Source organism: Orbicella faveolata, unplaced genomic scaffold (genome assembly GCF_042242905.1).
Source record: "Orbicella faveolata isolate gen_17 unplaced genomic scaffold, um_ofav_v1 contig_2, whole genome shotgun sequence".
NCBI classification, from domain to species: domain Eukaryota; kingdom Metazoa; phylum Cnidaria; class Anthozoa; order Scleractinia; family Merulinidae; genus Orbicella; species Orbicella faveolata.
In genome coordinates, this window is record NW_028301547.1 from 10,729,111 (window position 1) to 10,754,688 (window position 25,578).

The 25,578-nt window shown below is 41.2% G+C and overlaps 2 protein-coding genes and 1 pseudogene across 4 annotated transcripts; all 3 read left to right on the forward strand.

Annotated features, from left to right (window-relative positions):
• Positions 1–2: 2 nt before the first annotated feature.
• On the forward strand, positions 3–23,736 carry LOC110043902 (leucine-rich repeat-containing protein 56-like). 3 transcript variants are annotated; one of them, XM_089289545.1, is made up of 17 exons: positions 3–197; positions 3,718–3,898; positions 4,192–4,279; positions 5,080–5,140; positions 5,448–5,544; positions 6,040–6,122; positions 6,413–6,530; positions 7,286–7,514; positions 8,144–8,287; positions 8,910–8,966; positions 9,206–9,261; positions 10,494–10,645; positions 20,734–20,799; positions 21,617–21,799; positions 22,312–22,506; positions 22,645–22,686; positions 23,294–23,736. In XM_089289545.1, exons 1-17 carry the CDS (start codon positions 157–159, stop codon positions 23,418–23,420), a joined length of 1,920 nt encoding a protein of 639 aa, XP_089145671.1. In that variant the 5' UTR covers positions 3–156; the 3' UTR covers positions 23,421–23,736. The 3 variants fall into 3 exon arrangements, with proteins under 3 accessions (XP_089145671.1, XP_089145672.1, XP_020605069.2); XM_089289546.1 differs by having other exon boundaries at positions 3,723–3,898; XM_020749410.2 differs by lacking the exon at positions 22,645–22,686.
• LOC149111935 (uncharacterized) lies at positions 14,005–18,174 on the forward strand (annotated as a pseudogene).
• On the forward strand, positions 18,267–20,082 carry LOC149111936 (uncharacterized). Its single transcript, XM_089289547.1, has one exon. The coding sequence runs from the start codon at positions 18,267–18,269 to the stop codon at positions 19,566–19,568; it is 1,302 nt and encodes a 433-aa protein (XP_089145673.1). The 3' UTR covers positions 19,569–20,082.
• Positions 23,737–25,578: the final 1,842 nt, after the last annotated feature.

Consider the following 25,578-nt stretch of genomic DNA (forward strand, 5'->3'; position numbering starts at 1 on the left):
CACTACTCCATAGACAAAATGGCGGGCTTGGGCGACCAAGGAGACAGGAGAAAACTAATTTATGTCTAAATTTTACGAGCCAGGCTATATGAGCTCTAGATTTAGAAGCTCATTAAGTCTTGCTAGGATAAAAAATATCTGAGGAAATCTCTTTCGATGGCTTGTATGGAGAACAAGTTGGCGTATCCAGGAAAAAGGTAAGTTGACAACTTGTAAACGATGGCAACCGATACACGCTGAAAGGTCGTGCGCGGAAAGCAGAAAAAACAACAACAACATTGTGATTTGTGTTCTAGAGTTGCCACTGTATCCGTTTTCGTTTACTTGGCATAATTTTTGCATTTAATGGAGAGGAAGGCGAAGTATGTTTTAACTTACAACCGACATATATTCAGCATTTGTCGATTTCCAGTGAAATGTTTGGGATGCAATTGAGCTTTAAGCTCAATAAGCTTAATATTTGTACTTTAATGAATAACTCCAGTCTCTAGCATTCTTGATATTTGTAAGTTAACGCTGCTGTATTTTTGCAGTTTATCAAAATCTAAACCGCGGTGTTCCTGAATTTACGGACGGGTTTCTAAATGCTTTATTTTCTTAGTAGCTTAATTGCGGCATTTTATTTGAAGTAATGCTACTTAACCTCACTTTAGCTTAATATCTACAGTATATTTCAGTTCTGAGTGACTTCCATTGTGATAATTTAGTTAAAGTGCACCTAAGCCCCAAAATTTTTTTTCACTAAAACGAATCTACTTGTTATTTGAAATAGTTCTGCGAAAAAAGTTTTGGATTCCGTTAAATCCTCGATTTTCTGTGCCCCGGCGAAATCTCGAAAATAGCTCCAAAACACCGCCATTTTGTTTCACGACCGAGTTTGAGGAGAATGGGTCCAGCGGCTCTTGTGACGTCTACCCAGGAAGGTTGGATATCTCACGTCCTCTCATTTCCTTCGGGATGGTGCAATACACATTCGAAAAGTGCGCTGACACGCCTTCCAGAGGTGCTATCAGCTGTTGCAGCAATATTCCAGATTTAAAGAAAGATATGCTGTACAATTAACTAGCGATGATCGGCTAATGCTGCAATAAAGACGTAAACTATGGTTGATTTTGTCAAACCGAAACAAGCAAACTGAATCTGTGAGAACCACTGAAGAACTCTCAGTAGAATTTGTTCCACAGACTTTCGAACGCTATTTTCATAAATTTTCTGCTTAGAGCTAACCAGCAATTTGTACAAATACTATTGACAACCTATATCTTCCAATCCCGCAGTATTTATAACATAACCGGCAAAGTTGTGTGATCTGATCATGATAAAGAAGCGTTATACTGATATGTAAATAGATCGCAACTGTACGCCGCTAACCAACACTTATTTCTCTTTCGATTTAGATGAAAGTCGAAGATTAATCCTTTAGAATTACATGATAACAAAATTTTTAGACTCACAGAGTTTTTCGAAGGTTTGGAAATCAGCAGTGCAACAAAGATTCTGTGCAATAGTGTCAAAAATATGACCGCTTCAAAAATACAGGTCCAAACAATACGATTTTCAATCGATCGAAGCCAATGTTTGGAGGTCATCAAGTCTCCAAAACTGCAACACGTACGTCGCTCTTATAAACATGAAGCATTCAACTGAAAGTAAAGCACAAACTGGATTTAACAGAACAATCACACCTTGACGAAATACATTCTCGTTAAGGACAAATGCAAACGGGCTATAAACACGCGTGGGAATCTTATGTTTAGTTGACGAAATTACCATCCAAAGCAGTCCTCAAGTTTTCTTTCCTACTTTTCGTTTGCCTGCTCCTTTACTTCGTATCTAGCTTTCCATTCCTAATATACAAGCAGCTCGTCCGCAAAGAAGTCTTTCCCTTCGTCGCTTGAAATATTGTAAATTGCTCTCAAAGCTCTAAGCAGTGAGTTCACAGTTGTCGAACGTGCTCGATCGAAGTTTATTTCGGAGTCTTCCGAATCGAAACTTAACTCTGACTCCAGTGATGAAAAAGAAATGATTCTGAGACAAAACTTGGACGTTTTAGTGCCAAAATACATCGGAACGATCAGTTTTGTGTTCTATTTTCTCGAGCAAATACAGAGAGTTGACTGAGGCTTGACTGGTTCCTGGGTAGACGTCATCAGGTACCGCCGCCCCAGACTCCCCAAAACACGGTCGTGAAACACTTCAAGCGTGACTTTGAAAGGGCATAGAAAATCGAGGAATCAACCAAATTCAAAAATTTCTTCGCCCAAATGCTTCAAATAAAGTCTAGATTCATTTTAGCGAAAAAAATTTTGGGGGTTAGGTGCACTTTAAGTATATTTTATGGCACAAAACTAGAAAGCCACAGGAGGACTTCAAAACAACTCAAGACCCAGTGCAAGGCAGAGAGAGTGAAATAGTGACATGAACCATAAATTATTAAATTATACTGTAGAGAGCTATATATAATTTATACATGAAAATTACCAAATTATGTTATTAAAATAATCTGTTCAATAATAACTACTTATTTATATTAACTGAGAGCCTGTGAGGGTATACTCCTGGAAAAATTGGGTGGGGATGTGCAGCTGTTTCTCAGAACCCTTACCTTATTAATTTCAAGACTAAAATCTGCAATTTTTCCTACCCTAGTTATGATCCAACCAAAAATTTGATACCCTATTTATAAGACCTGACCCTTAAATCAATACCCTATTTCTGACCAAAACAGCTCAAAAACCATACCCTTTGGTACTGCGCATACGTATATAATGGAGTACTCCCTCATTCCTGGGAATGAGAGTGAGGTCTTTATGGGAAAATCTCAAACTGAGATCTTGTTGTATTGACCAAGTGATAGCAAGGTCAAAACAAAAAGACCAAAAATATTTGAGATTTTCTTGAGGTTAAAAAAAATTTGTTTATTATATGGCATTTTATTGGCAAAAGATGATTAAAGAGGAAGAGGTCAAATCACACCTGAGCATGCTTGTGCTTTTAAACTTAGTCATGATACATCAATCTGGTCATTATCTTTTAGGGAAATGATATAGAATTTTCATCTTTCCTTAGACCAGTAATGGAAATCAAAACTAAATTTTCTGTTGTGGTTTCAACTTGACTTTGCGACATCGGTTGGTAGTGCACTCTTTGTGATATTGTGTAGTTCCAGAAAACCCTAGGAGGGTTTTTGCAAACTCTAAGGGGAAGGGGAGGGGTCTCAAAAGCCAAAATGTGTAGAGTTACATGTACAGTGTATGTATCAGTATGAACCAAAACTGAAATTTCCAGAAGGATGGAGGGGTTGAAATCAAAAACCCCTCTGTGGGAGGGGTATAGATATTGTCTGGAACAACACATTCACCCTTCTTGTGCAAGCAGGCCAATGAGTTTTTTTTGTTTAACAATACCTATTTTTTGCTTATTTTCTGGAGCAGGTCACCTTTTTTTGGAACTTTTGTCTTAAAAAAGGTTGTAAATTTTTCTCTTTGTCTGGAAGGGGCCAGAAACCCCTCAAGAAAAACAGCCTGGTAACTAACAGTCAAAGCTACAAAGAATGGCATCATAATTATATTGATAAAATAAGCATCACTGATGATGTAATGATATAATTTAGATGTAATAAGTTTCACCATATTACATTTATTTATCATTAGTTTCACTATAAGAGGACAACACAAACCAAGTCCAGTAGCCGTTAATGTTTTGTTTTGTTTTTAGTGTAGGTATGGAAGACACAACACTTACCCTGGAACAAATTGAGCATGTGCCTCAGGTCCCGAGAGAATTCTCTTCTGTAAGGATACGGGAGTTTGATGACAGTACTGCCAACCCTGAACCAATAGCACAAGATGAAGAGGCAGACCAGTTATTGGAAGAATTCCTGTCGCCATCAAAACTGGTAGGTTTTGGCAAGTTTTGATTTACAAAACACACACCCAATGAAAAGTCAGCGCAGCCCTTTTTAGCTAAAAGATCATACAAGCATTTACATTATTGCACTCAATTTTAAAGACAATGGATTGAAACTGGCTTGGATTGACAGGCTTGAAAATTGTAAAGTAAAGATATTTGTATATATATCTTTATGACAATAGAGCCATGCGAACATCTCTTAACTTGTCAGAACCAAAAGATTTATCATTTTTGTGTGTGTGTTTTTTTTGTTTTGTTTTGTTTTTTTTGTAATTGCAGAGATCCCTAACTGGCTTTAAGAATCTTGATGAAGTTGAATACCTTGAAATGAAAGTTGATACAAGAGAAAATAGTCTTGGAAATTTTGGTTAGTATAAAGAAGTTGTTCAGTAATGCTCATTAGTTATGTCAAGTTCACAATGATCTCTCACCCCATGGAAAACAAGGTAATGTTTCAGTTCCAGTTTGTTGCAAATAAATTTTTTTGATAAGATTGGAGTGCTAGATTAAAGAAATTGTTGTTGGTTAGGCATGGTTGATTAATAGTAATTAACAAATTTAATACTTGTTTTGCTTTTTGGCATGTGTAATGTTCAGGGCTTCTGTTTATAAAAGTACCTTCAGTTACGATAATTATTATTGACAGGGTGGATGTAAAAAGACCCAACACTGTAAGTGACATCTGATACAAGAATTTGACATGAGATCAAAAGTCACTTAGGGCTTTTTTCCACACACCCCTTTGGCAGTTAAAATTATTCAGGTCAAGTCACACATTTCTTACATGTAATTTCAATCAGAATAGGCAAACTTGCTCCTGTAGAATCACCTGAAACTTCAATTATGGACATTTTCAGAAAGCTTTGAAAACTCTTCTCATTGATACATCATGTTTGAGTTGTGTCCAATGCATTCACACTTCAAACAGCTCTACAGAATTCACTTTTGGTGAAATACAAAGAGTTATTTCTTTCTCCTGGTTGTTGAAAATAAATGATTTGACAAAAAAATCACTGAAAAGCCTGATCAACCATTCCTAGCTGAAGCTTAGGTCAAGACGAGACAAGAAAAAACAGGCAAATGCACACTTGATGGCATCTGTCAAAGCCACCAAAATTACATGTATGTTTGTTCTTTTACTGAGTATTTTCCTTTTGCTATCTTTAGGTGCTCTGCTGCCTAACTTGACTGAGCTTAAATTGTCTAACAGTATAATAGCTACTGTAAGGTGAGTCCAGAGGTACAAACGATAAGCAAAACCCACCAATTATTGTAATGGTAATTTTATTAATATTAAACTCATCACAAATAGATGAGCTTGGGAACTGGTGCCTAAAGGGTTAGCAGGGAGCAAAAAGCCATAAGCTGAAGGGAGGTATCCATGGCAACCCTGGAAGCAGGAACCACCCCAAGAAGCGGCCACAAACTGGTACCGTCACACTGAAAGGTATCAGTGGAAACAACTTACCTGACCAATACTTACCGACAAACTTACCCACTTGTTGATATTGTGCTGTCTTGTTTTGTTTGTTTAGAGACCTTGGAACCTCTTTGACTAATCTAAAGACCCTTTGGCTATCAAGAGCTGGACTGAGTGATTTAGATGGCATTAGTTCAGTGTCCTCTTTAAAGGTACTTGCAGTGAATTAAGTGAATCATGGAAGTGTTCTTTAGCTACTGAAGATATGTTCAGTAATATGACGACTTCAAATGACTGTTTTCCATAAGGTTAATCAATCATCAAACCTCTAAGTAAATTTTTAATTATTTTTATTTATTTTTTGTTTGATTTAGGGAATGATACATATACTTAAAAAATTGTACAAGTTTACTAGAAGATTGTGGATCTTACAAACTTTTGATCTGATCTTGAAATCTCGGAATCCTTTGCAGGGAGTCACTTATTTTACAATAAGTAGTATTGCACAACTCCTTCTGTCTCTTGAGTCAACATGTCATTGGTATATTTGCAGTCTCAGATTTTCATTGAAGGCTCTTGCCCTCTTGGCGAGTCTCAGATATTATCATTTGTCACCCAGAATAGGTTTTAACAGGCAAGCAGGTCTGCAAAATATAATATTCCTCAAGGTAAGCTAATCAATAATTATTACTGACATTCTGTTATAGGAGTTGTACTTGGCATTTAATCACATAGAAGATGTCAGCCCTGTCAGCATGCTGGACCAACTGGAGATTCTTGACTTAGAGGGGTGAGTAGTGACTAGCAATTTGAGTCCTTTTTAAATGAGTGAATATCTCGACGTCCAAAAAGGTTGCCTTAACAGCAGGGGTTTCATTAAGGGCCAGGTACCAGGCAAATTGACCAGCAATGCAGACAACCATGCCTGCATGATTTGACCATCCAGAGGGAAGTTTTTCTTTTAAAAAGAAGTTCAGTTCCAATTGTGTTGCCTGCCTATGAATGCCTACATTTAAGGTTAATATTGGTTAATGTTACCCATTGCACGTGAGGAAACATGACTGATCATTTTATCATCAGCAACAATGTGAGTGACATCACTCAGGTGGAGTTTTTGTGCCTGTGTTCGTCATTGAAGATCTTGACTTTAGAAGGCAATCCAATCTGCACCGCTCCAAATGCACTCTCATCGCAGGAGGTAAGTTCAAAAGTATGTGGCAATCAGCAACTATTTATCCAGCTGTGTGTAAAGCCATGGTAAAAAGTCTCAATATTTAGATCTACATACACATTTTCAAACATTATTGGACCTCGTTGTGCACTGTAAGAGTACAAGTTGTGAATGCAACATGCTTCAAATTGTTGGACTGTTCTATGAGACAGTTTTTCAGTTGTTGGAAGATCTGGGACCAACTGGAGATTCGTGGGAAGAAATTGTGGCATGAATCAAATTTTTGTCCAGCATGTCACAAGAGGGTGATCAAACAGTTCATTCCAATGGTTTCATCCAATTGTCTTTGAGGAGGCCTCCTGGTTAGTGCACCCGACTCCAGAGCCAGCAGTCTAGGTTTGAGCCCTGGATGGGGACATTGTGTTGTGTTCTTGAGTAAAAAACTTTACTCTTAAATTACCTGTCTCAATCCAGGTGTATAAATGGGTACAGGCTAATTTAATGCAGGAGGTAACCCTGCAATGGACTAGCATCCCATCCAAAGGGGGAGTAGAAATACACTGTTCTCATAGTGGCTTCATGCTAGGGAAACAGCTCCAGCCTGATTGGCCATTGGCTTATATGTAGACTTTACCTACCTTAGTCTTGGATTATGTTAGATCAAACATGTTTGGACAGTTTGATGGTTTTAGCATCAGTATTGTTCAAGCCTATCATAATGGCTCTCAAGAATTCTGGAAGAGCAGTTCACTTTTTAAAAAATAGTGCAATCCATTTTCCAGGAAATAAGAAGTTATGATTATCGTAGTGCAATTCACAAAGTTGTTCCCAATGTCAAAATACTGGATGATGAGCCTTTCTTGGTAGAAAAAGTTGATGGGAAACCTGTGTTGCGGCAGCCTCCAGCATCGCACAGGCCTAACAAGGTTCCAGAGCATCTCAAGGCAGACTGGCAGCTGGTCAGTGAAGGAATCAAGGCAATTAACATTGATGAAGAGGAGGAAAGTTCATGTATGTCATTATAATCTTTGTTTTCAAGTCTTGATGTGCATTACTGTGGCCAGTTGTTTGATTAATGTTTTGTTTTGAAACTATCAGGCCAAAAAAATGCATGTGTTTTAATATATGAAGTCATTGACATTGATTTAGAGTAAGTAATGATGACAAAGAGAAGGCAATCAAAAGCCTTTAGAGAAAAAATGACATTATTTTTCAAGGGATTTGCCGTCATGATTATTGAAAATGCTTTATTGGCAGTGGAGGAAGTGGAAAGGCAGAAACAAAACTGGGTTTTGGGATCTCTTAGTCTCAGTGTGTGGACATGTCCTACCAGTCATTTTAGCTATTTATCTTGCAATAATTCCTTATTGGTCGAGTTACATAACCTCATTAGCACTTTGATTCCAGATCTCGATTGACTGAGACCTTATGTCTCATAATGTCAATTGATATACAGTCAAGAAAACAAGTAATAAGGGCAAAGAATAAACGTCAACTTTATGTACCACCAAGTTATCATACTAAGGGATATCATAAATAATGAATGAAATCAATTTGGAGAACTGAGATTTTGATCTTGGGACTTCTGATCACCATCATCTGGTTTCAACTATAATTTTATTGTTATTTTACTATTTTAGTTGATATGGTAAGACCAGGTTCAGCTGCTGATACATCAAGACAAGACAGGCCCTCAAGTGCCATGTCTACAAGGCCACGTCCAATGTCAGCCTCACGGCAGAGACCAGCCAGTGCCATGGGGCCACGGCCCGGCTCTGCGGGAGGTGAGTGGTAGTGTGCAGTAGAATCCTTCCTCGTGGTCACCTTGTTGTTAGCACTTCTGGAGACTTGTTTGTGTTGGGGCAATTTGGAAGGATTTTTGAGTCAAGGATTTTTCCATTAATTTTGTGAGATAGATGACTCCCATACTGACATTTGTTGGTCTTTTCAGTATCATTTATCTGTTTTACTTATTACTAGCCCTCTTGTTAAGAGTCTATACACCTACAATCAAGGGAGCCAGTGCCCATCGGTATAGTGAATTCTGATCTGCAACACCAGTCTAGGAGCCCAGGCATTGTCTCTTAATGCACATTATCAAGTTAAGCAGCTGATTGTGCCATGTCGGAACAACAACGTTTACAGTGCTTGCAGGAACATAATTTATGTTATTCTTTGACTGGGTAATAGTAAATCGAAAAATGCCTTTACAAATGTATTCCATAACCAAGCTCTTGTTGCCGTGGAAGTCACTGTAAACATCTGTCTGTTGCACCCGACAAAAAGGACTTTGTCAATACTAACCATAGTCGTGGCACTAATTCAGTTTTCTGCCTTTCCCTGATGATTTTGTGGGGTCCTTTATCAGAGAGATTTGACATAATCACTCATGTTGTTGTATTTTAGGAGGCTTAGAAGCAATTGGAGTTTTTCACCAGGATGATAGCAGTGATCTCACTCACGGTAAGCGGTGCGTCTGATTCTGATCTACATCTAACATCTCCTTGATATATCAGTAGAATGTCAAGAATGCAGGTTTGGAGAATAAATTAAGTGCTTTTTGAGAGGAAGGTGTCTTGAGAGAATTCTTCCGACTTTTTTTTTCTTCTGAACTTAGCGACGACAGAGGCTTATGTTTACCAACAGAGATGCGTTGAGTTACCCTAATGTAAATTGCTATTTCTAACTCTTCTTTCCGACAGGTTCCAGTCAGGTTATTTGCGGGAATATATCACGAGCACTAAAGTCAAGACGAAAGGTGTGTGCATTGTAACGCAATTCCTGCTTTGTTATGCCGGGTTTATTTCCATTTATAAGTAACGAGGAAAGTTCTAAGCGATTTGGCACCATTTTTAGTGCTGAGAACATTTATACACAGGCTAGAAAGCCAACTTTTGTGCCATGTCGGAACAACAACATTTACAGTACTTGCAAGAACATAATTTATCTTATTCTTTGACTGGGTAATAATAAATCGAAAAATGCCTTTACAAATGTATTCCATAACCAAGCTCTTGTTGCCGTGAAAGTCACTGTAAACATCTGTCTGTTGCACCCGACAAAAAGGACTTTGTCAATACTAACCATAGTCGTGGCACTAATTCAGTTTTCTGCCTTTCCCTGATGATTTTGTGGGGTCCTTTATCAGCGAGATTTGACATGATCACTCATGTTGTTGTATTTTAGGAGGTTTAGAAGCAACTGGAATTGCAAAGGCGAAAGCCAATTATATTGGCTCGATTTTGTAGACAAGTCACTTGTCTCGAGAAATGACAAGTGACGATAGCTAACGCTGGCCAGGATGGATGTGGATTACAATGAGAACAACAGTTTACAGTTTATTTATTACAGTTTACGGTTTGCGCGATGTTGGCGTTTTCGTGTTCGTCTCGTACAGCAATTTCTGTATTTAATTAGATTCATAAGCTTCCTATTCCATACGTTTGGGGAACATTTTCCGTATTTTTTGGTTTTGAGGAAACATCTCTATTTCTGGCGTTAAACTAACTTATCTCTCGGCTCCCACAACAAAAATGCTATGGAACCATCTAATATGTAGCCTGGAGCAGACCTACGTTTGCTTCACACGCACAAGGCAAACGTAAGTCTGCTCGCTACTGCGTATAGTATCTTGGCCAGTCCTTATTTGGTGGTCGTGCAATGCTCAAACCTTTTACACAGAGAAGGAAAAATTTTATCCTTAGAGTTACATTCGGGGCAAGTCTTTGTAGAAGCCTACCAAAAATTTCCGATTCTTGGTCAATGTCAAAATAGTTCGAGCACTCACGTGCACTCTAAGCTGCATTTGACTATTGGGTTAGAGTGAGCAATTAAACCTGTCAATTTTCAGAGTATTCGTGTGTGCTTATGCACAAACACTTCAAATCCTTCAGTGGCGTTTTTTTCAAACACAGCGTTTTTCAGACTGCATTAAGGTGCCACTAGCTGTACCACTGGTAACCTTCTAACAGTGCATTTTACTTGATTTAGGATATGAAAACACCCAGGATCCCCGTGGTAGCTTTTCTAGAGAGTCCTCGGCTTTACACACCTGAGAAGAGTTTCGAGGAAGACACAGAGCCATCAGCGAGCAAAAATGACATACTTGAAGAACTCAAAGCTTGGAGAGACGAGTATTCCAAGTAAGTCTTCACCTTTTCCGTCACCTTTAAACCACTGTTTATTCAAGGACTTTTGAATTGATTTCTCCTCTTTCCCACTTTTACATGTTCACTAAGGTTGACACAAAATACTTTATAACTTTCGCCTTTGCAAGGGAGGTTGAAGAGTTAGAGAGTTAATCCCACACTTTATGGGAGTTATTCTCAACAACCTTATTCCCAGCTTCTCTCATCTTCTCCCCCTTCTCTCGCTCCGAAAGGGCGGGAAGATGAGAGAGTCCGGGAGCGAGGTGGTATTCTCAACTGAGGTAATCTTAAGATATGGCACCCGCTCCGCCAGATTTCCAACGGATGATGTTACCACTCGCGTTGCATGGATGTTTTCTTGAGGGATGAAAATGCGTGTGAAGTCCACCTGAGTAAAATTCGCGTCTCCAGATCGACTTTTTCTAGGCCTAAGGGAAATCAGAAGAACTTACTTTTAAAACTTCAAAATTATCATGATTTAACGGTTGTCACTCTATAGAAGTGGTATGCCCGAAACGTTTGTGATTCTTCACAATGTGACACTCTCTTGCCTTCTCTAATTTATCAGTTTTTATTCAGTTTCGGTTGCATTTGAATGTTTCTAGACCCTCTTGGGATTTCGGAACCTATTCTGATCTAAAAACAACTTGAGAGGGGTTACCTTAGGAATGACGCCTATATTGTCTCTCGTCCCCGTCATCCTGTTTTGGTATGTTTTAATCTTTACAGCAACCCTAACTATTATCCCAATAGCACTACTTGAGAGTAAGCCGAAAATCCACAGGATGCTATTATTTATTTTCCTAAGCGAACTAGAACTGTTACTTATCAACGCTCATTTTTCATACGCGCGTGCCGCACATGGAATGTTCTGCTCACTGAGTTACGCACAAGTCACATCTCTCTAGCCTCAGTTAAACGTTCACTACTTCAATTTGTTTTTTACAATAACAAGACCCCAAACTGGTCAAATGCCGGGAATAAATGAGGGGAAAAGACGCGTAAACTTGCCGTAAACAAAGATAAGTTAATTTTATTCAAAATGACGCGAACATTGTCAATAGCTTTTCTCGCTCTTTGATTGGCTACTTAAAAAAATCCATAAAATCTCATTGGTTAAAACGTTGACAGTTTGACAGCTGAAAGTTGAACTTAAAAGCTTGCATAAATTAAAATTTTATCCGTCTGTACTCTTATTGATGATAAAAATGAGCCAATTAGCGCGCGAGAAATTAGACAGTTACTGTAAAAATTACAGTAGGGTTCTAGATCTGTACGACTGACGACATAAGAACCTGTAGAATAATCTGTCCCAGGTGCAACATAGCGAGGTCTCTTCTGTGCCCGCCGTTGTGCTGTTTCTAGTAATTTGACGTTTTGTTTTGTTTCCTTTTGATTCTTCTTGTTTATATATGGGTAGCTTAAGTTTAATTCTTATCAGTACCCTGGGATCCATTGTAATTGGCTACGTTGTAGTGGCCTCCCTCCCTAATGAATTTTGTTGTATATAAGTTAGTATTTTAGTTAGGCGAAGTTAAATAAATAAAAGTATGGATAGCTTCATTTGACTGATTTAAGGAAAAAATAATAGAAAACTGAGAGAGGATTTAGTGGTCAATTGCAGTGATATAAAAGGAACGTTGGACCAACTAGTCTTGTTCAGCTTCCATGAGGTGACTATTAAGCATGGTCAGTATTCGGTCAATTTCAAAATGCCTTTGAAATTTCAGTAGAGGTTACGAACATCTCAAACAAATTCCTTCAAACATTTTCGTTGCAACTTGTCGTGCAACAATATTGCATTGCAAGTTGGAAAGCACTGTTGCACGTATTACCTCAATTTCTCAAGTTGGGGTAACGTGTTGTGTGAAGTTAACTTGCAAAACCAGTGGTAATACGAGCAATATTAAAACGCTTGTTAACCCGTACGCGCTATGCAACACTGTTGCACGACAAGTTGCAACGAAAATGTGGCTCGTATTACTTCATCTCTAACTACTGTATCGACAGATCAAGGACAGGAATCAGAGACCTTAATAATTTCAGAAATAGCCAACCAGTCTAATCAGGCCATTAACTTCTGGCAAAGTCGCGATCTAATTGTTTGTTTTATTAGTAGACGATAATTTCTCTTTTTTATAATTTTTTTTATTTAAAGTAACACATCTTTAACAAAGACGATAATTTCGAAAAATGAACATTCGCAGACAGAGGTTAACGCCCTGAGGAAATCATTCTATTTGTACCCCCTCCGGGTGAAATGTAAACAAATATGAGTTATCTTCGTTCCTTCTTTTCGAGTTCATTTTGGTACATCTTGATGTACGAGACTAGCGAATGTGTTCAAGAGTTTTATTTGTTGAACAAAGCACCCATGAAGTGGAAAACAGTGCCAAATATTCCAAATGTGATCTCAGTGAGTCGTGATAAAAAACCTATCTAACAACATCTGGTGTCGTCTTTATTTATATTTTTTTCTTGTTCTTGTTTTACTTAGACGTTTGGCCTGATCGTGTCAAGCCAGCGCATAGAGCTCAGCTAGCGTCAACTGTTTGATAACACTTGTCCTTTTCACACTGACTTTCACGAGATAAATCACGAAAACGAAACAACCAGGGTGGTCACGAGAGAGCTATATCAATGTGGAACCGTCCCCTCTATCCCCTCCCTTCGTACACCCATCATTTATCGTGAAAGCTGCATAAACAGGTCAGGAGCAAGATTAGTGTGTCACTGTTTTCAACCAAACAAAGTAGATCTAGAATTATGTCGGTGAAAATATATTTCTTCGTGCCTCAGCGTTTTTAGACAATGCTCGTCAAAAATCCTCCAGACATCGAACAAAATACCACCCAAGGAGAGTCTGTGTCAAACGAACCGGCAGTAATTGTTTGACGTAAAGAAGTATATTTATCGACGACGTGAACCGTTACCTGCATATCAGTGCCAGTGGTTTCTAGAACAAAACAGTACAAATATGTTACATGAAGGCCGGAAATGGCGACATACAACATTGGAAATACAAGGCAGACACGATGAAAAGCGATATTTACCTGCCGATTAAGATATGGCGAGAAACAGCATGAACGAACGTTGCATGTTCAAACGGGAACGAACCTTTGTCAAATTTATACAACCCGCGAAAGTTAACTATTCGAACATAACCGCGGTAGCCTGGGCTACCGACAAGGGATTGGTTTCTACAGTCAGCAGTCAATGTTTCGAACCCAACCTCCCCTCCCTCTCAGAAAAAAAGAAACGACGTTCACGATTGTTTTGGGGTGGGGAGGTGTGGGTGGCAAAAAGGTGAGTTGCCATAAGACTTGTGACTAGGAATTCATGCCAGTCAACTGTTCGTGTTAAGATGGTCGAAGGCTTTGCGTGTCGGAAACGTCTTGTTAGCATGTTGCGTGACAAATAGGGCATGGCGATTTCACATTGATGTAAACTGAGCTAGTAGATAAGAATTAACAATTACCGGAAATTCCTGTGTGACCAAACTAAGATAGCTAATACAAGAATAGGATCGAGTAGAATTACGGACAGTTCGAGAATTGTACTTGATGTGATTAAATGGTGACTGTGAGATTAAAATACTTCTAAGACATCTTGTGACTTTTGGAGAGCACTAAAGTAGAGGGGACATTCTCCAAACGTGGCACCTCCGACGGGACCGCTATCTACATGGTTGTGAGTATAATTTAGTCCTAAATTCTATTTAAACCTACGCTTCCGACGGAGATGGAGAACGCAAAGGGAAAACTGCAAACGAAACTTACGCAACTAGAAATCCATGCTAAGAGAACGGAACAAGTGCTAGATTCGGGATCTGTAGATGCTATCGAGAGACATACGGGAGCATTAAGGTCTACAATATCTGAAGCGGACGAGTTAAAGCGTGCGTTGGAAGCCTTAAAGATAGAAGCAAAGGAAGATCTTGGTGACATAGGCACGTGGAATGCCGCGATTGACCTTCAGTTGCTGAAAGCTGACGAAGAGGTTGAGAAGCTTCGCAAATGGCTCGAAGACAGAAGACGCCAAGAAGAGACGACCGCGCGTGAAGATCAACTCAAATTCGAGATGAAACTGCATGAAGAAAAGATGAAACTTCAGACCAATCTCACTACGAAAGAGAGCCACGAGGGAGGCGGGTCACCTAAACAAACACAAGCGAAGCTACCAAAGATCGAGATTAAAAGGTTCGAAGGCTCTTACTTGGATTGGCCGAGGTTCTGGGGTCAGTTCACGGAGACGATCGACAAGGCCGAAATAGCACCTATCAATAAATTTACCTATTTATATGGGCTACTGGGTCCAAAGGTTAAAGCCGCTGTGGAAGCCTTGCCGTTTACAGCTGAGGGTTATAATAGAGCCAAGTCGATATTACTAAGCAATTATGGGAAGGAATCCGAAGTAACAAAGGCGTACGTCAAAGAAATAATGGCTCTCCCTGTCATCACAAGCGCCAACCCTAGGAGGATAAGCGAGTTTAGCGAAACATTGACGTACTGTGTCCAAGCGCTGGAAACAATGAATAAACTCAGTGAAGTTAATGGAAACGTACCAATGACACTGGATAAACTGCCAGCAATTCGGGGAGACCTAGTACGAATGGATCCGGAATGGGAAAAATGGAATTTCGTTCAGTTGTCAGAGGCAGTAAGACTTTGGACAAAAAGAAACCCGGTTGAAGAACGAGAAACATCGGAGCAACTTAATTCCAAACGTGACCGCTCAAATAAGCTCTTCCAAGCACGTGGTGGCGATGGTAAGCCAAACAAATGCGTTTATTGTAGTGATGTGACGCACAGATCGTCGGAATGCCAGAAGATCTCAACCGTGGACGAACGAAAGCAGTTTCTCGCGAAAAAGAAGTTATGTTTTAATTGTGCAACACCGAATCACCGCGCCGCAGAGTGTTTCAGCAAGAAAACATGTTTACTTTGTCACAAACGCCATCACTCTTCGATATGTGATCGTGAACAAACAGACAGCGGGAAGCAGACGTTGATGACAGCCAGTGAGAACAATGATGGAATCATGCCAGTCTTAACAGTAAAGGTCGATGGTATTGCTTGTCGCGCGTTGATAGATACCGGCGCGGGGAGCTCATATGCATCTGCGAAGCTGTTGGGTCTCCTAAAGAAAAAGCCAAGTGAAACGAAAACAAAACGTGTGGATATGCTAATCAGCTCAAAAGTAACCAAACTAGAAGTGTACGACACCGTCGTAGAATCCTTAGACGGGAATTATCAGATGTCTGTAAAACTGACGAGAGTGAACAAAGCAGAGCTGTTGTCGATTGACAACCCAAACTACGGACAATTGATAAACAAGTACCCGCATTTGCACGGAGTCAAAATCACAGACCGTGACAAGAAGGACCAACTTCCCATACATGTCGTACTAGGAAGCGGGGAATATGCGCGCGTAAAAACTGAGACAAAGCCTCAAATTGGACAGGATGGGGAACCGGTGGCGGAGAAAACTAAACTGGGATGGTTTATCATGAGTCCTGGATCAGAATTTGACCACAACACGATGCTGCTGACGCAAACATCACAGAGCGACTACGAGGACCTGTGCAGGCTTGACATACTAGGGCTTGCAGACACACCAGAACATGACCAGAGCATAGTGCACGCAGAATTTAAGGAACAACTACAACGCTCACCGGAAGGATGGTATGAAACCGGACTACCATGGCGAGGCAATCATCCAGACCTACCAACAAACGAACAAGGAAGTATACGACGCCTGTCAAGTCTGACCAGAAAACTGCAGCGCCTTAACCTCACCGATGAGTACGATGCCATTATACGAGAGCAACTCCAGAACAAAGTAGTTGAAGTTGCACCAGAAGAAATCGTGGGGAAAGAATTCTACATCCCACACAAAGCAGTGGTTAGAGAAACGGCTGAAACGACCAAGATGCGCATAGTCTATGATGCTTCTGCAAGAGCAACGCCAGAGTCACCGTCGCTGAACGAGTGTCTTTATCCTGGCCCTCCATTGCAAAACAAGCTTTGGGACATACTAGTGAGACAGAGAGCATACCCCATAGCTGTAACTGCAGACATCCAGAAAGCCTTCTTGCAAATACGAATCCGGGAGTGTGAACGTGATGCATTAAGATTCCATTGGAGGAAAAGTGAACACGGGAAGTTAGAGATACTACGTTTCACTCGTGCGCTGTTCGGTCTAGCCCCATCGCCCTTTCTACTCGGTGGCGTAATCGAAGCTCATTTAGATGCTTGGGAAGAACGAGAACCAGAGATAGTGGCAGAGCTTCGACGCAGCTTGTATGTCGATGATCTACTCACCGGTGGACGAAATACAAGCCAGGCCCAGCAGCGTAAAGAGAAAGCCGTTCAGATATTCAGCGACGCAACGTTCCAACTCCACAAGTGGCATTCCAACGTCAAACAGCTAGAGGAAGATCCAAACCTGATTGTCCCCCCCTGAAGAGCAGTCATTTGCCAAACAACAACTAAATGTTAAACCAAGTGAATCTAAGATGTTGGGACTCAAGTGGGACAAACAGCATGACACCTTAGCGGTAGTGATACCCAAAGAAGAAACCCAGCCAACCAAGCGAGGAATCCTGGGAAAGATGGCTAAGATTTATGATCCCTTAGGCCTGATTGCACCATTGACGCTCACTGCAAAGCAGATTTATCGTGAGTTGTGTGAAACCAAAGTACAATGGGATGCGAAGATCAACGGAGAACTCCTACGGCGCTGGAAAAAATGGGAGGAGCAATTACCTCGTGAACAGCAAGTACCGCGATCAGTAGCACGATATCAAGAAGCAGTACAAGAAGTGGAACTACACTCTTTCGGGGACGCATCAGAACGAGGAGTAGGAGCGGCAGTCTATGCAGTTGTACGCCAACCATCAGGCAACACTCAACGATTAGTGGTCGCCAAGAGTCGACTTGCTAAACAGGGACTGACTATTCCACGCCTAGAATTGATTGCAGCGCACATGGCTACCAATCTACTGATAAACGTGCGGAACGCCCTAGATAACGTGCCCTCCCCAAAGGTGTTTGGATGGTTAGACAGCACCGTCGCACTTCATTGGATCAAGGGAAATGGCCAGTACAAACAGTTTGTCGCGCATCGAGTTGCCAAGATACAATTACACAAGGAGATCGAGTGGAGGTACGTTCCTACGGATGAAAACCCTGCAGACCTAGCGAGCAGAGGTGCTCCAGTTCAATCAGCACTTTGGCAACAGGGACCGGCGTGGCTCCAGGACAAGTCCAAGTGGCCAATCAACCCAGTCACTCGATCGTCACCAGCATCAGAAATGGAAGTCAAAGTCATTAGGGAAGTGCTCAACCTAGCGCAAACCAAACCAGAGCCAGACGAGTTCCACGAACTCCTCGAACGCAACAGCTTGCGCCGAACTTTAAGAGTCGGCGCATGGATCAAGAGATTCATCCATAACTGCAAGCATAAAGAGAAGAAACTTGGGCCCCTACTCACAGAAGAAATAGAAGACGTACGTGATTGATGGATTAAGCGAGTCCAACGGCGAGACAGAGAAACCACGGACTACCCTCAAATTAGCGGGCAACTCAACCTGAAACCCAATGAAGAGGGAGTGATGACCTGCCACGGCCGTATACAAGGGCAAACGCCGATATACCTACCGAACAGTGCAAGTTTTACAGGAAAACTGGTCCAACAAGTTCATTGCGCGACGCTGCATGGGGGAGTCGCTCTGACAATGGCAGCAGTGAGAGAGAGATACTGGGTACCGAAGCTTCGTAGCTTGGTCAAATCGGTCCGAAGTAAGTGCTATGGTTGCAAGAGATTCAATGCAACTCCAGCAAGAAACCCAATACCTGGTCAGTTACCGGAAGATCGGACCACAGTTGGCGCTGCATTCGAAGTCATCGGTACAGATTTCGCTGGGCCAGTGAAGTACAAACAGGGAAAGAAAAGTCAAGGAAACGCCTACCTGGCTATCTTCACTTGCAGCCTTTCAAGGGCTATACACTTAGAGTTAATGGCCAGCCTGGAGACGGACAACTTTATCACATGTCTCAAGCGTTGCATCGCTCGTCGTGGACGACCACGGGTCATCTACTCAGATAATGGCGGTACCTTCATCAAAACTGAGAAATGGCTACGGGAGTTACGAAAGGATGAGCGTCTCCAGGGTCTTCTAGAACAACACGAGATCTCATGGAAATTCAACTTGAGCCGCGCCCCTTGGTGGGGGGGTCAGTTTGAGAGATTAATTGGAGTCGTGAAATCTTCCATGTTCAAAGCTATTAGTGGAGCTACTCTAACCTGGTCTGAGCTCAGTGAAGTGCTACTCGACGTTGAAACGCAGATTAATCGTCGCCCATTAAGCTATGTGGAAGACGACGTCGAGTTACCAATCTTAACGCCCGCAACCTTCTTGTACCAGCGAACAAACCAGTTACCAGAAGAGGAGACCTGGAGGATAACAGATCGAGACATCCGGAGGCGTGCTAAGTATCTGCGAACCTGCAAGGACAAGATGTGGAGTCGCTGGCAGAGAGAATACCTTACAGCACTAAGAGAAAGACACAACCTGACGCACGCAGTGACCAAGTTCCAACCTAAGAAAGGAGACGTCGTCATAGTGAAAACCGACAGCAAGAATCGTGGAACATGGCCGCTGGCCATAGTGAATGAAGTGTACCCGGGCAGCGACGGCGTCATACGCGCGGTTCAACTCAAAACCGCGAAAAACATGCTGGAACGACCAGTACAACATTTGTACCCATTGGAACTCGAGTGTGATCTCAACACTCCAGTGGCAGACCCGCGCTTAAACCCACAGGCTCAGGATTTCCGCCCTAAAAGAGATGCAGCATCAGCAGCAAGGGTACGAATGAAACAACTTGCGGATGCTGAACAATGTGAACTATGAACAGAAATCAAACAAGTTGCGGATGTTGAACAATGTGAAATACGAACGGTAAATCAGTTCGTGAAAACTGATCTATTAGCAGTAGAATATATCATTGTTTTGTTTGAGGGAATCAGTACACAGCCTGAACTGTGAATTTTGAAATCGTCAATAGGAAGTGACGTTGATCGAGGACTGATTATCGTTTTGTTACCGCTCATATGTGATTTAATAGTTCAAGACTCAAATCGCGTGATTGAAACAGAATTATGACATATGCTTCGATAGCGAACCATATGAGGGGAGTGTGTGTCGGAAACGTCTTGTTAGCATGTTGCGTGACAAATAGGGCATGGCGATTTCACATTGATGTAAACTGAGCTAGTAGATAAGAATTAACAATTACCGGAAATTCCTGTGTGACCAAACTAAGATAGCTAATACAAGAATAGGATCGAGTAGAATTACGGACAGTTCGAGAATTGTACTTGATGTGATTAAATGGTGACTGTGAGATTAAAATACTTCTAAGACATCTTGTGACTTTTGGAGAGCACTAAAGTAGAGGGGACATTCTCCAAATGCGAACCCCACGACATGATCAACAAAGAGATCGTTTCCTTCTTTGAACTAAGTATCTCATCCTAAATTCCTCCATGTTTCGGTCCTTATTGATTAAAAGGGATCATCAAATACCGTAATGACTTCAACTTGTACTACGGAAATACATAAACTTCCCTCGGGCTTGCGTTCTCTTGTTTCCGAGGCGAAAGTAGCTGTCGGTAGAGTTTCCGCGGATTATAGTTCATTCAGAAACGATTATGATAATTGATAAGTGATATTCATTCTGATTGTTATTCATTCGTCAGCTTGTCACCCTCGGCAAACTTCATGTTCCTTAGTAACGGTCTATAACACCACGCGCTCAATCAGTTGTTCAGTGTCTGAAGCAGAACACAATAAGACGCCCTTTCCAGTGTACCTTTTTCTGTTGTTAAGCAATCAAGTGACCCATCCAACCGAATCACACCCTAATCTGACCGCACGCACCACAACAGCTCCTATCTTGAAATTTTTATTTTTATCAGTAGCGCAAATCCGAAAGGAATGCAGATAGCATTTGTGTACTTTATTGAAACGTTTTTGCTTCAGAAGTGTTAAACTCTCAATTTCTTGTATATTTTAGGATGTTAAACGACGAAAAAATCACACTAGCCACCAACAGGGAGGACAAATGTATTGTATCTCATGGGTGAGTGGCAGTATGTTGACGTGACATGAAGTTAACTTATGCTTGCGGTTCTTTTACACGTGGAGAACGCTTAATTTGCGCGCACTCTAACCAGAAGAATGAGAAACTTGTAACTGAGGTCAAAATCTGATGACATACTTGTGTTTAAAATGAAACTTTCTGGGATCTGAGGGGCGATGGCTTCGCGGTTGTTTTTTTGTTGGCCTTGGATCGACAAGTCGAATTGACAGATCATTGCGTTCTTGGGCAAGACTGTTAATTCTCATAGCGTGTCTCCATCGAGGGGCTTACTTGCATACTCGCAGTCAGTAACTGAGTCCTGGCCAAACGAACTCGCAAGCAGACGCAAGTTGAAAACTTGGATCCACTTGCGACCCCGTTTGACTTGCGATGACTGGCGCTCACTTTGGTCGAGATCAAATGTGCACGCAAGTCGACGCAAGTTGTTCACCGTTTGGCCACCCAACCCAGGTCAACGCAAGTTGAGTGACGTCCACTCGTTATTATAGCAATCTATTAGCCAATGAAATACAGGATATCTATACCGGCCTTGAAATGGGTTTTATTGCGACTTAAGTGTACTTACGATTCCGTTTGACCATCCAACGCAAGTCACTACGCAAGTTCAACTAGCGGCTACTTACGGCTACTTGCGAGCCCGTTTCGCCAGGGCTCACTCGTTCCACAATATTTCACTCGTACCTCAATAATCTATGAGCGGTGGCATGCTATGAGCAAATTGAGGCATCTGCAATCTGTTGAAACTACGCTCCAAGAGACTAAGTTTACTAAGAATAGTATTTTTTGTTAATTCCAGCGAGGTTACATCTACCACGGAACAAGAAGCACCCACAACACCTACCTACTCTCCGTCCCCTCCCAGGAAAGCCACTCGTCGCCCTGTTAGCCCTTCTGCTGTACGCCGCTCTCTCCCTACTCCTCCCCTCGTGGGAAAGGAAATTAACAGACCCAATACTGCTGCAGACTTCAGGATGCGAAGGTTTGAGTCGCTAATTTTTGTTCGGTTTTTGTTGTTGTTGTTGTTGTTGTTGTATTTGTTTAGCTCCGCAGACAGGAGATCATGCCGTTCAGTTATTATTCATGTCGTTGGGAAGACAGGGATTGGGGATAGTTGTAAAGTGTAGCAATTTAACGGCTAGTTTATGTTTGCTTTTGTTTACCTCTCTTTGAGTTTCGTTTGAAAATTGATGTACCATCTTTTCAAGTGAGAGAAGTAAGGCATGTCGTAGTCCCCTGGGAATGGCACCAAATTTTTGGTTTTTAGGGAAAATTGTAATTTTTTTTACACTAAAAAGAAAAGTCCACATATATCCCTTTCCCAAACTGAAACGATTCAAAATCCATACCCTTTGAGGGTGTCACTCCCTTCTAGCCTGAAATGTCAGTTATCTCCCGCCCTCAGCCTGGGGATTAGGCTGAGGGCGGACCCTCTCTTCGACTTTTTCGGTGACATGAACAAGACGCCGCTAATCCGTTACATCTGCCTCTTAGATACCGGCAGCTTTCCGGTGAGACAAGTGTGAATCAATTAAGACTCCGAACCCTTCACGGAGACGAGAGTTTCGAAGCGGACAAGAATACATCGACTCCTTCTTTGGACACCAGACGCTCTCCGCCTTTAGTGATCGAAGAAGACTCAGAACCACGCTCTTCGTCTGCACCTGTACGAATCAACCGGCGGACGAGGTATAAGAGAACATGAATTAGCTAACACTCAGTTCAGTTTTGGAAAACTTGATCGACTAACCTTAACATATTTAAAACCGGCATCTGAGTACTGCATTTATAAATTTATGGAAAGTTGAGGTATCCTTTTTTTTTTAGATCAATGACAGGAAATTTTGTAGTCAATAACATGATACATGGGTAGGTAACTTTTATGGACCATAAAGGATTTCAATCTAAAAGTTAAATGGCCTTCAAACATTACATTGGAGGAAAATGAAACGAGTTAAACAAAGTGCTGTTTATAGCACCTCGCAACTCCACAAATGTGTGACGAAATATGATTATTATTCTTAGTCTTCTTAAGAAACAGTAATTATAATGCTACAAGAAAGAAAGTTATTTAACAAATTACTGAAGCAATATATTCGTTTTATAATCGAGTTCGAGGTCTGGACAGATTGCTCGAGGCGTGGTTAAGCCAGTTCAAGATTAGGGTAAATTTTGATCAGTTCAGTCTTATAAATTTTCAGGTGAGGTTTACTGTTAACATTTGCTGTCAACTTTTGCTGATCACCTTTTAATCCGCAACCTGATCATGATGACAGTGAACGAGCTTTCTCCTGCAAAATGTTTCGCCGTAAATCGACGGAAAATTTTTACAGAACCGATCAAGAAAACGAGAGTACATATGTTGCATCTCTCGCTCAAAAGAGAGGAAAAACAGGTTAAGCCTGGGGGAGAACAGACTGTAGAATTAGCCAATCAAAACGCTTGTCCTGTCTCAGATACTTCTGTTTGTTTGCAGAGAGACTTCTACAAAAGATGGCACCAGACCCTCCCGTAAACTTCCTGACCCAGTGTTATTGGGACAAAGACCTGGAACAGCAGCCGCTGCCCTTCAGAAACGGAAACTCAGACCTTTACAGGACTGACTTAAAGAGAGATGTGTGCGACTTTATTTCTAGGAGTCAGCGGCAATCCGAGTTTGAGTTTGCACGTGATGTAGTGTGAGCACAATCACTCGTCGAGAGGTGATTGGTTATTTAAAACTGACTGCAGAATGAGGAAGTTTTTTTAACTTATGGACGTGGATAACTTCAGTGTCAGATTTCTGCACGTCGCAACATCGTACATGTAAATATGTATGTTTCCGTGTGCGGTATCAGTGTAAATAAATGTGCATTAAAATACTCTTCTAAGTGCTTTACATTGTCAGTACAGAAGTGGTAATTAAAATTTGAGATCGAACTTTAGAGCAGTCATGTTCTTGCCTTTCTTCGAAGGAGGTAAAGGGATGCGCGACGTGACGTATGCATGACATAGGCGTTCAACATTCCAGGTGTAAAAAAAAGATGGTTCAGACAATCGCACAACAAACAGGATTCGTGAATTTTCACTTCCAGCTTCCAATGCGAGAGAACATTGTTAATAGAGGGAATGGCTAAGAAGCCAGGTAAACATCAAAGAAGTAAACAAACAGGCTAAGATTTATGTTGGAAGGTCCTTGACCCTGCACATCTTTTGTTTTATGCTCATTGACTAAGGAATCAATTACGTAATGGCAATGCTTCTTTTGGTTAGTTGTATGAGCACACGTAACCACATTTTGTATTTTCCCAGGTTTTGTGCAATGTTGACTCCCAAAAGATTCAACACAAACATACAACAAAGAACTTTGCCAGGTTTCATAACCATTCCCTCTTAACTATGGAGAGTAGTTTAATGTTGCCTAAAGGCAGTAAAGCCGACAGATGACATTGTGAATACAAGCTTTGACGAGTGCACAATATTGCACTCGTCTTAGTGCCCCTGTCAGCTAAACAGATAAAAAGCCTGATAGTAACAACAAAAAAAAGAAAGTTGATAGTTTATTCAGCAGAAGATTTTAATACAAAGGTATACGCAAGACAGCGTTGTCTCGTGACATGGTTTTTGCGTAAGCTTTTGGGGCCTTTGTCAAACAAACGTAACAAGCTTGGAGTTCCAAAGCAACAGAAAGCTGGCTGCTAGTTATCTATTAACAAAGCTTGGTTTGTGACGTTAGAAAACAGAAATCCAGTTAATGGTGGCGAGGGAAAATTGAACTGGGGGCGTAGCACCCTCGCCACTGTGCCAAGCTGACCGTTTTCTTTGTTTTCGCAAAAACGCCTAAAAAAACTGAACCTATTAAAAAAAACAACTGTCTGTAAAATAAGACTAGACTGTCCGTTGAATAATCTCCGTTGACAACTTTACGATGATAAACAGACAGTCGGAGCCGATTTAACACTTGCGCTTACGAGGGCAATCTGGAATCAAAATTAATCCGGGCGTTTTCAGTTCCTCCGATCGCGATCTGACCACTAAGCTGGATTTGTAACACAGACGTCCTCAAAGTTCAGCTTCTCAGCCATCTAAGGTAAACAGAACTAACGGACCAGCTTCTTATCAGATGGATTTTAAGCAATTATGTTCCGACTTAAAATATCGTTTTATCTTCACTATCCAGTGCTCTGTAATCAGGGGGAGTGTACGAATACGGCGAAAGAAAAAAAAAAAAGAGGAGGGGTTTAAGTCAAGAGTCCAAATGGCCCACTTACATCCGAGTGTGATTAGCAGTGTTGCTGTCCACATTACAGGGATGCGAAAGACAGGCTTTTGCCGCACAATGCCACAAAGGCAATCTGATTTCCGATACATAGACCGCTAATTAATCATCCCAAAATAACGCGAAAATGATCCCTTCGAATTAAAACAGAACAGCGTGGAAATCGTCTGATGTACGACAGAACTGTACGCTGATCTGTTTTTGCTATTTTGCACTAATTGAGTTTGAAAGCCATCTTAAAACTTGTCATTCCGCCATGATGTCGACCACGCCTATATTAATTGTGATCTCATACCACTCTCGCCCACCTTTTGAAGTGTATGGTTTTCTAAGTCTTTCCGCCACTTTATTTTGGTTTTGCAGTAATTCTAGTTAATCTTGATCTTTTGTGGTCTGAATTTAAAGTAAATTGGTCGACCTGACAAACGAGTCCGAATTTCTATCCCGGACGACCCGCGAAAACCATTAGCCAAGGATATTAGGTTTGACGTTTTTTGTGAATT

Bases quoted from the DNA above. Each gene is read 5' to 3' on its own strand.
- LOC110043902 (XM_089289545.1), top strand. From the start codon at position 157: ATGGCTTGTATGGAGAACAAGTTGGCGTATCCAGGAAAAAG. The intron at 3,899-4,191 runs GTAGGTTTTGGC...TTGTAATTGCAG, and splicing joins TCCTGTCGCCATCAAAACTG to AGATCCCTAACTGGCTTTAA. The intron at 5,141-5,447 runs GTGAGTCCAGAG...TTGTTTGTTTAG, and splicing joins AGTATAATAGCTACTGTAAG to AGACCTTGGAACCTCTTTGA.
- LOC149111936 (XM_089289547.1), top strand. From the start codon at position 18,267: ATGACCTGCCACGGCCGTATACAAGGGCAAACGCCGATATACCTACCG.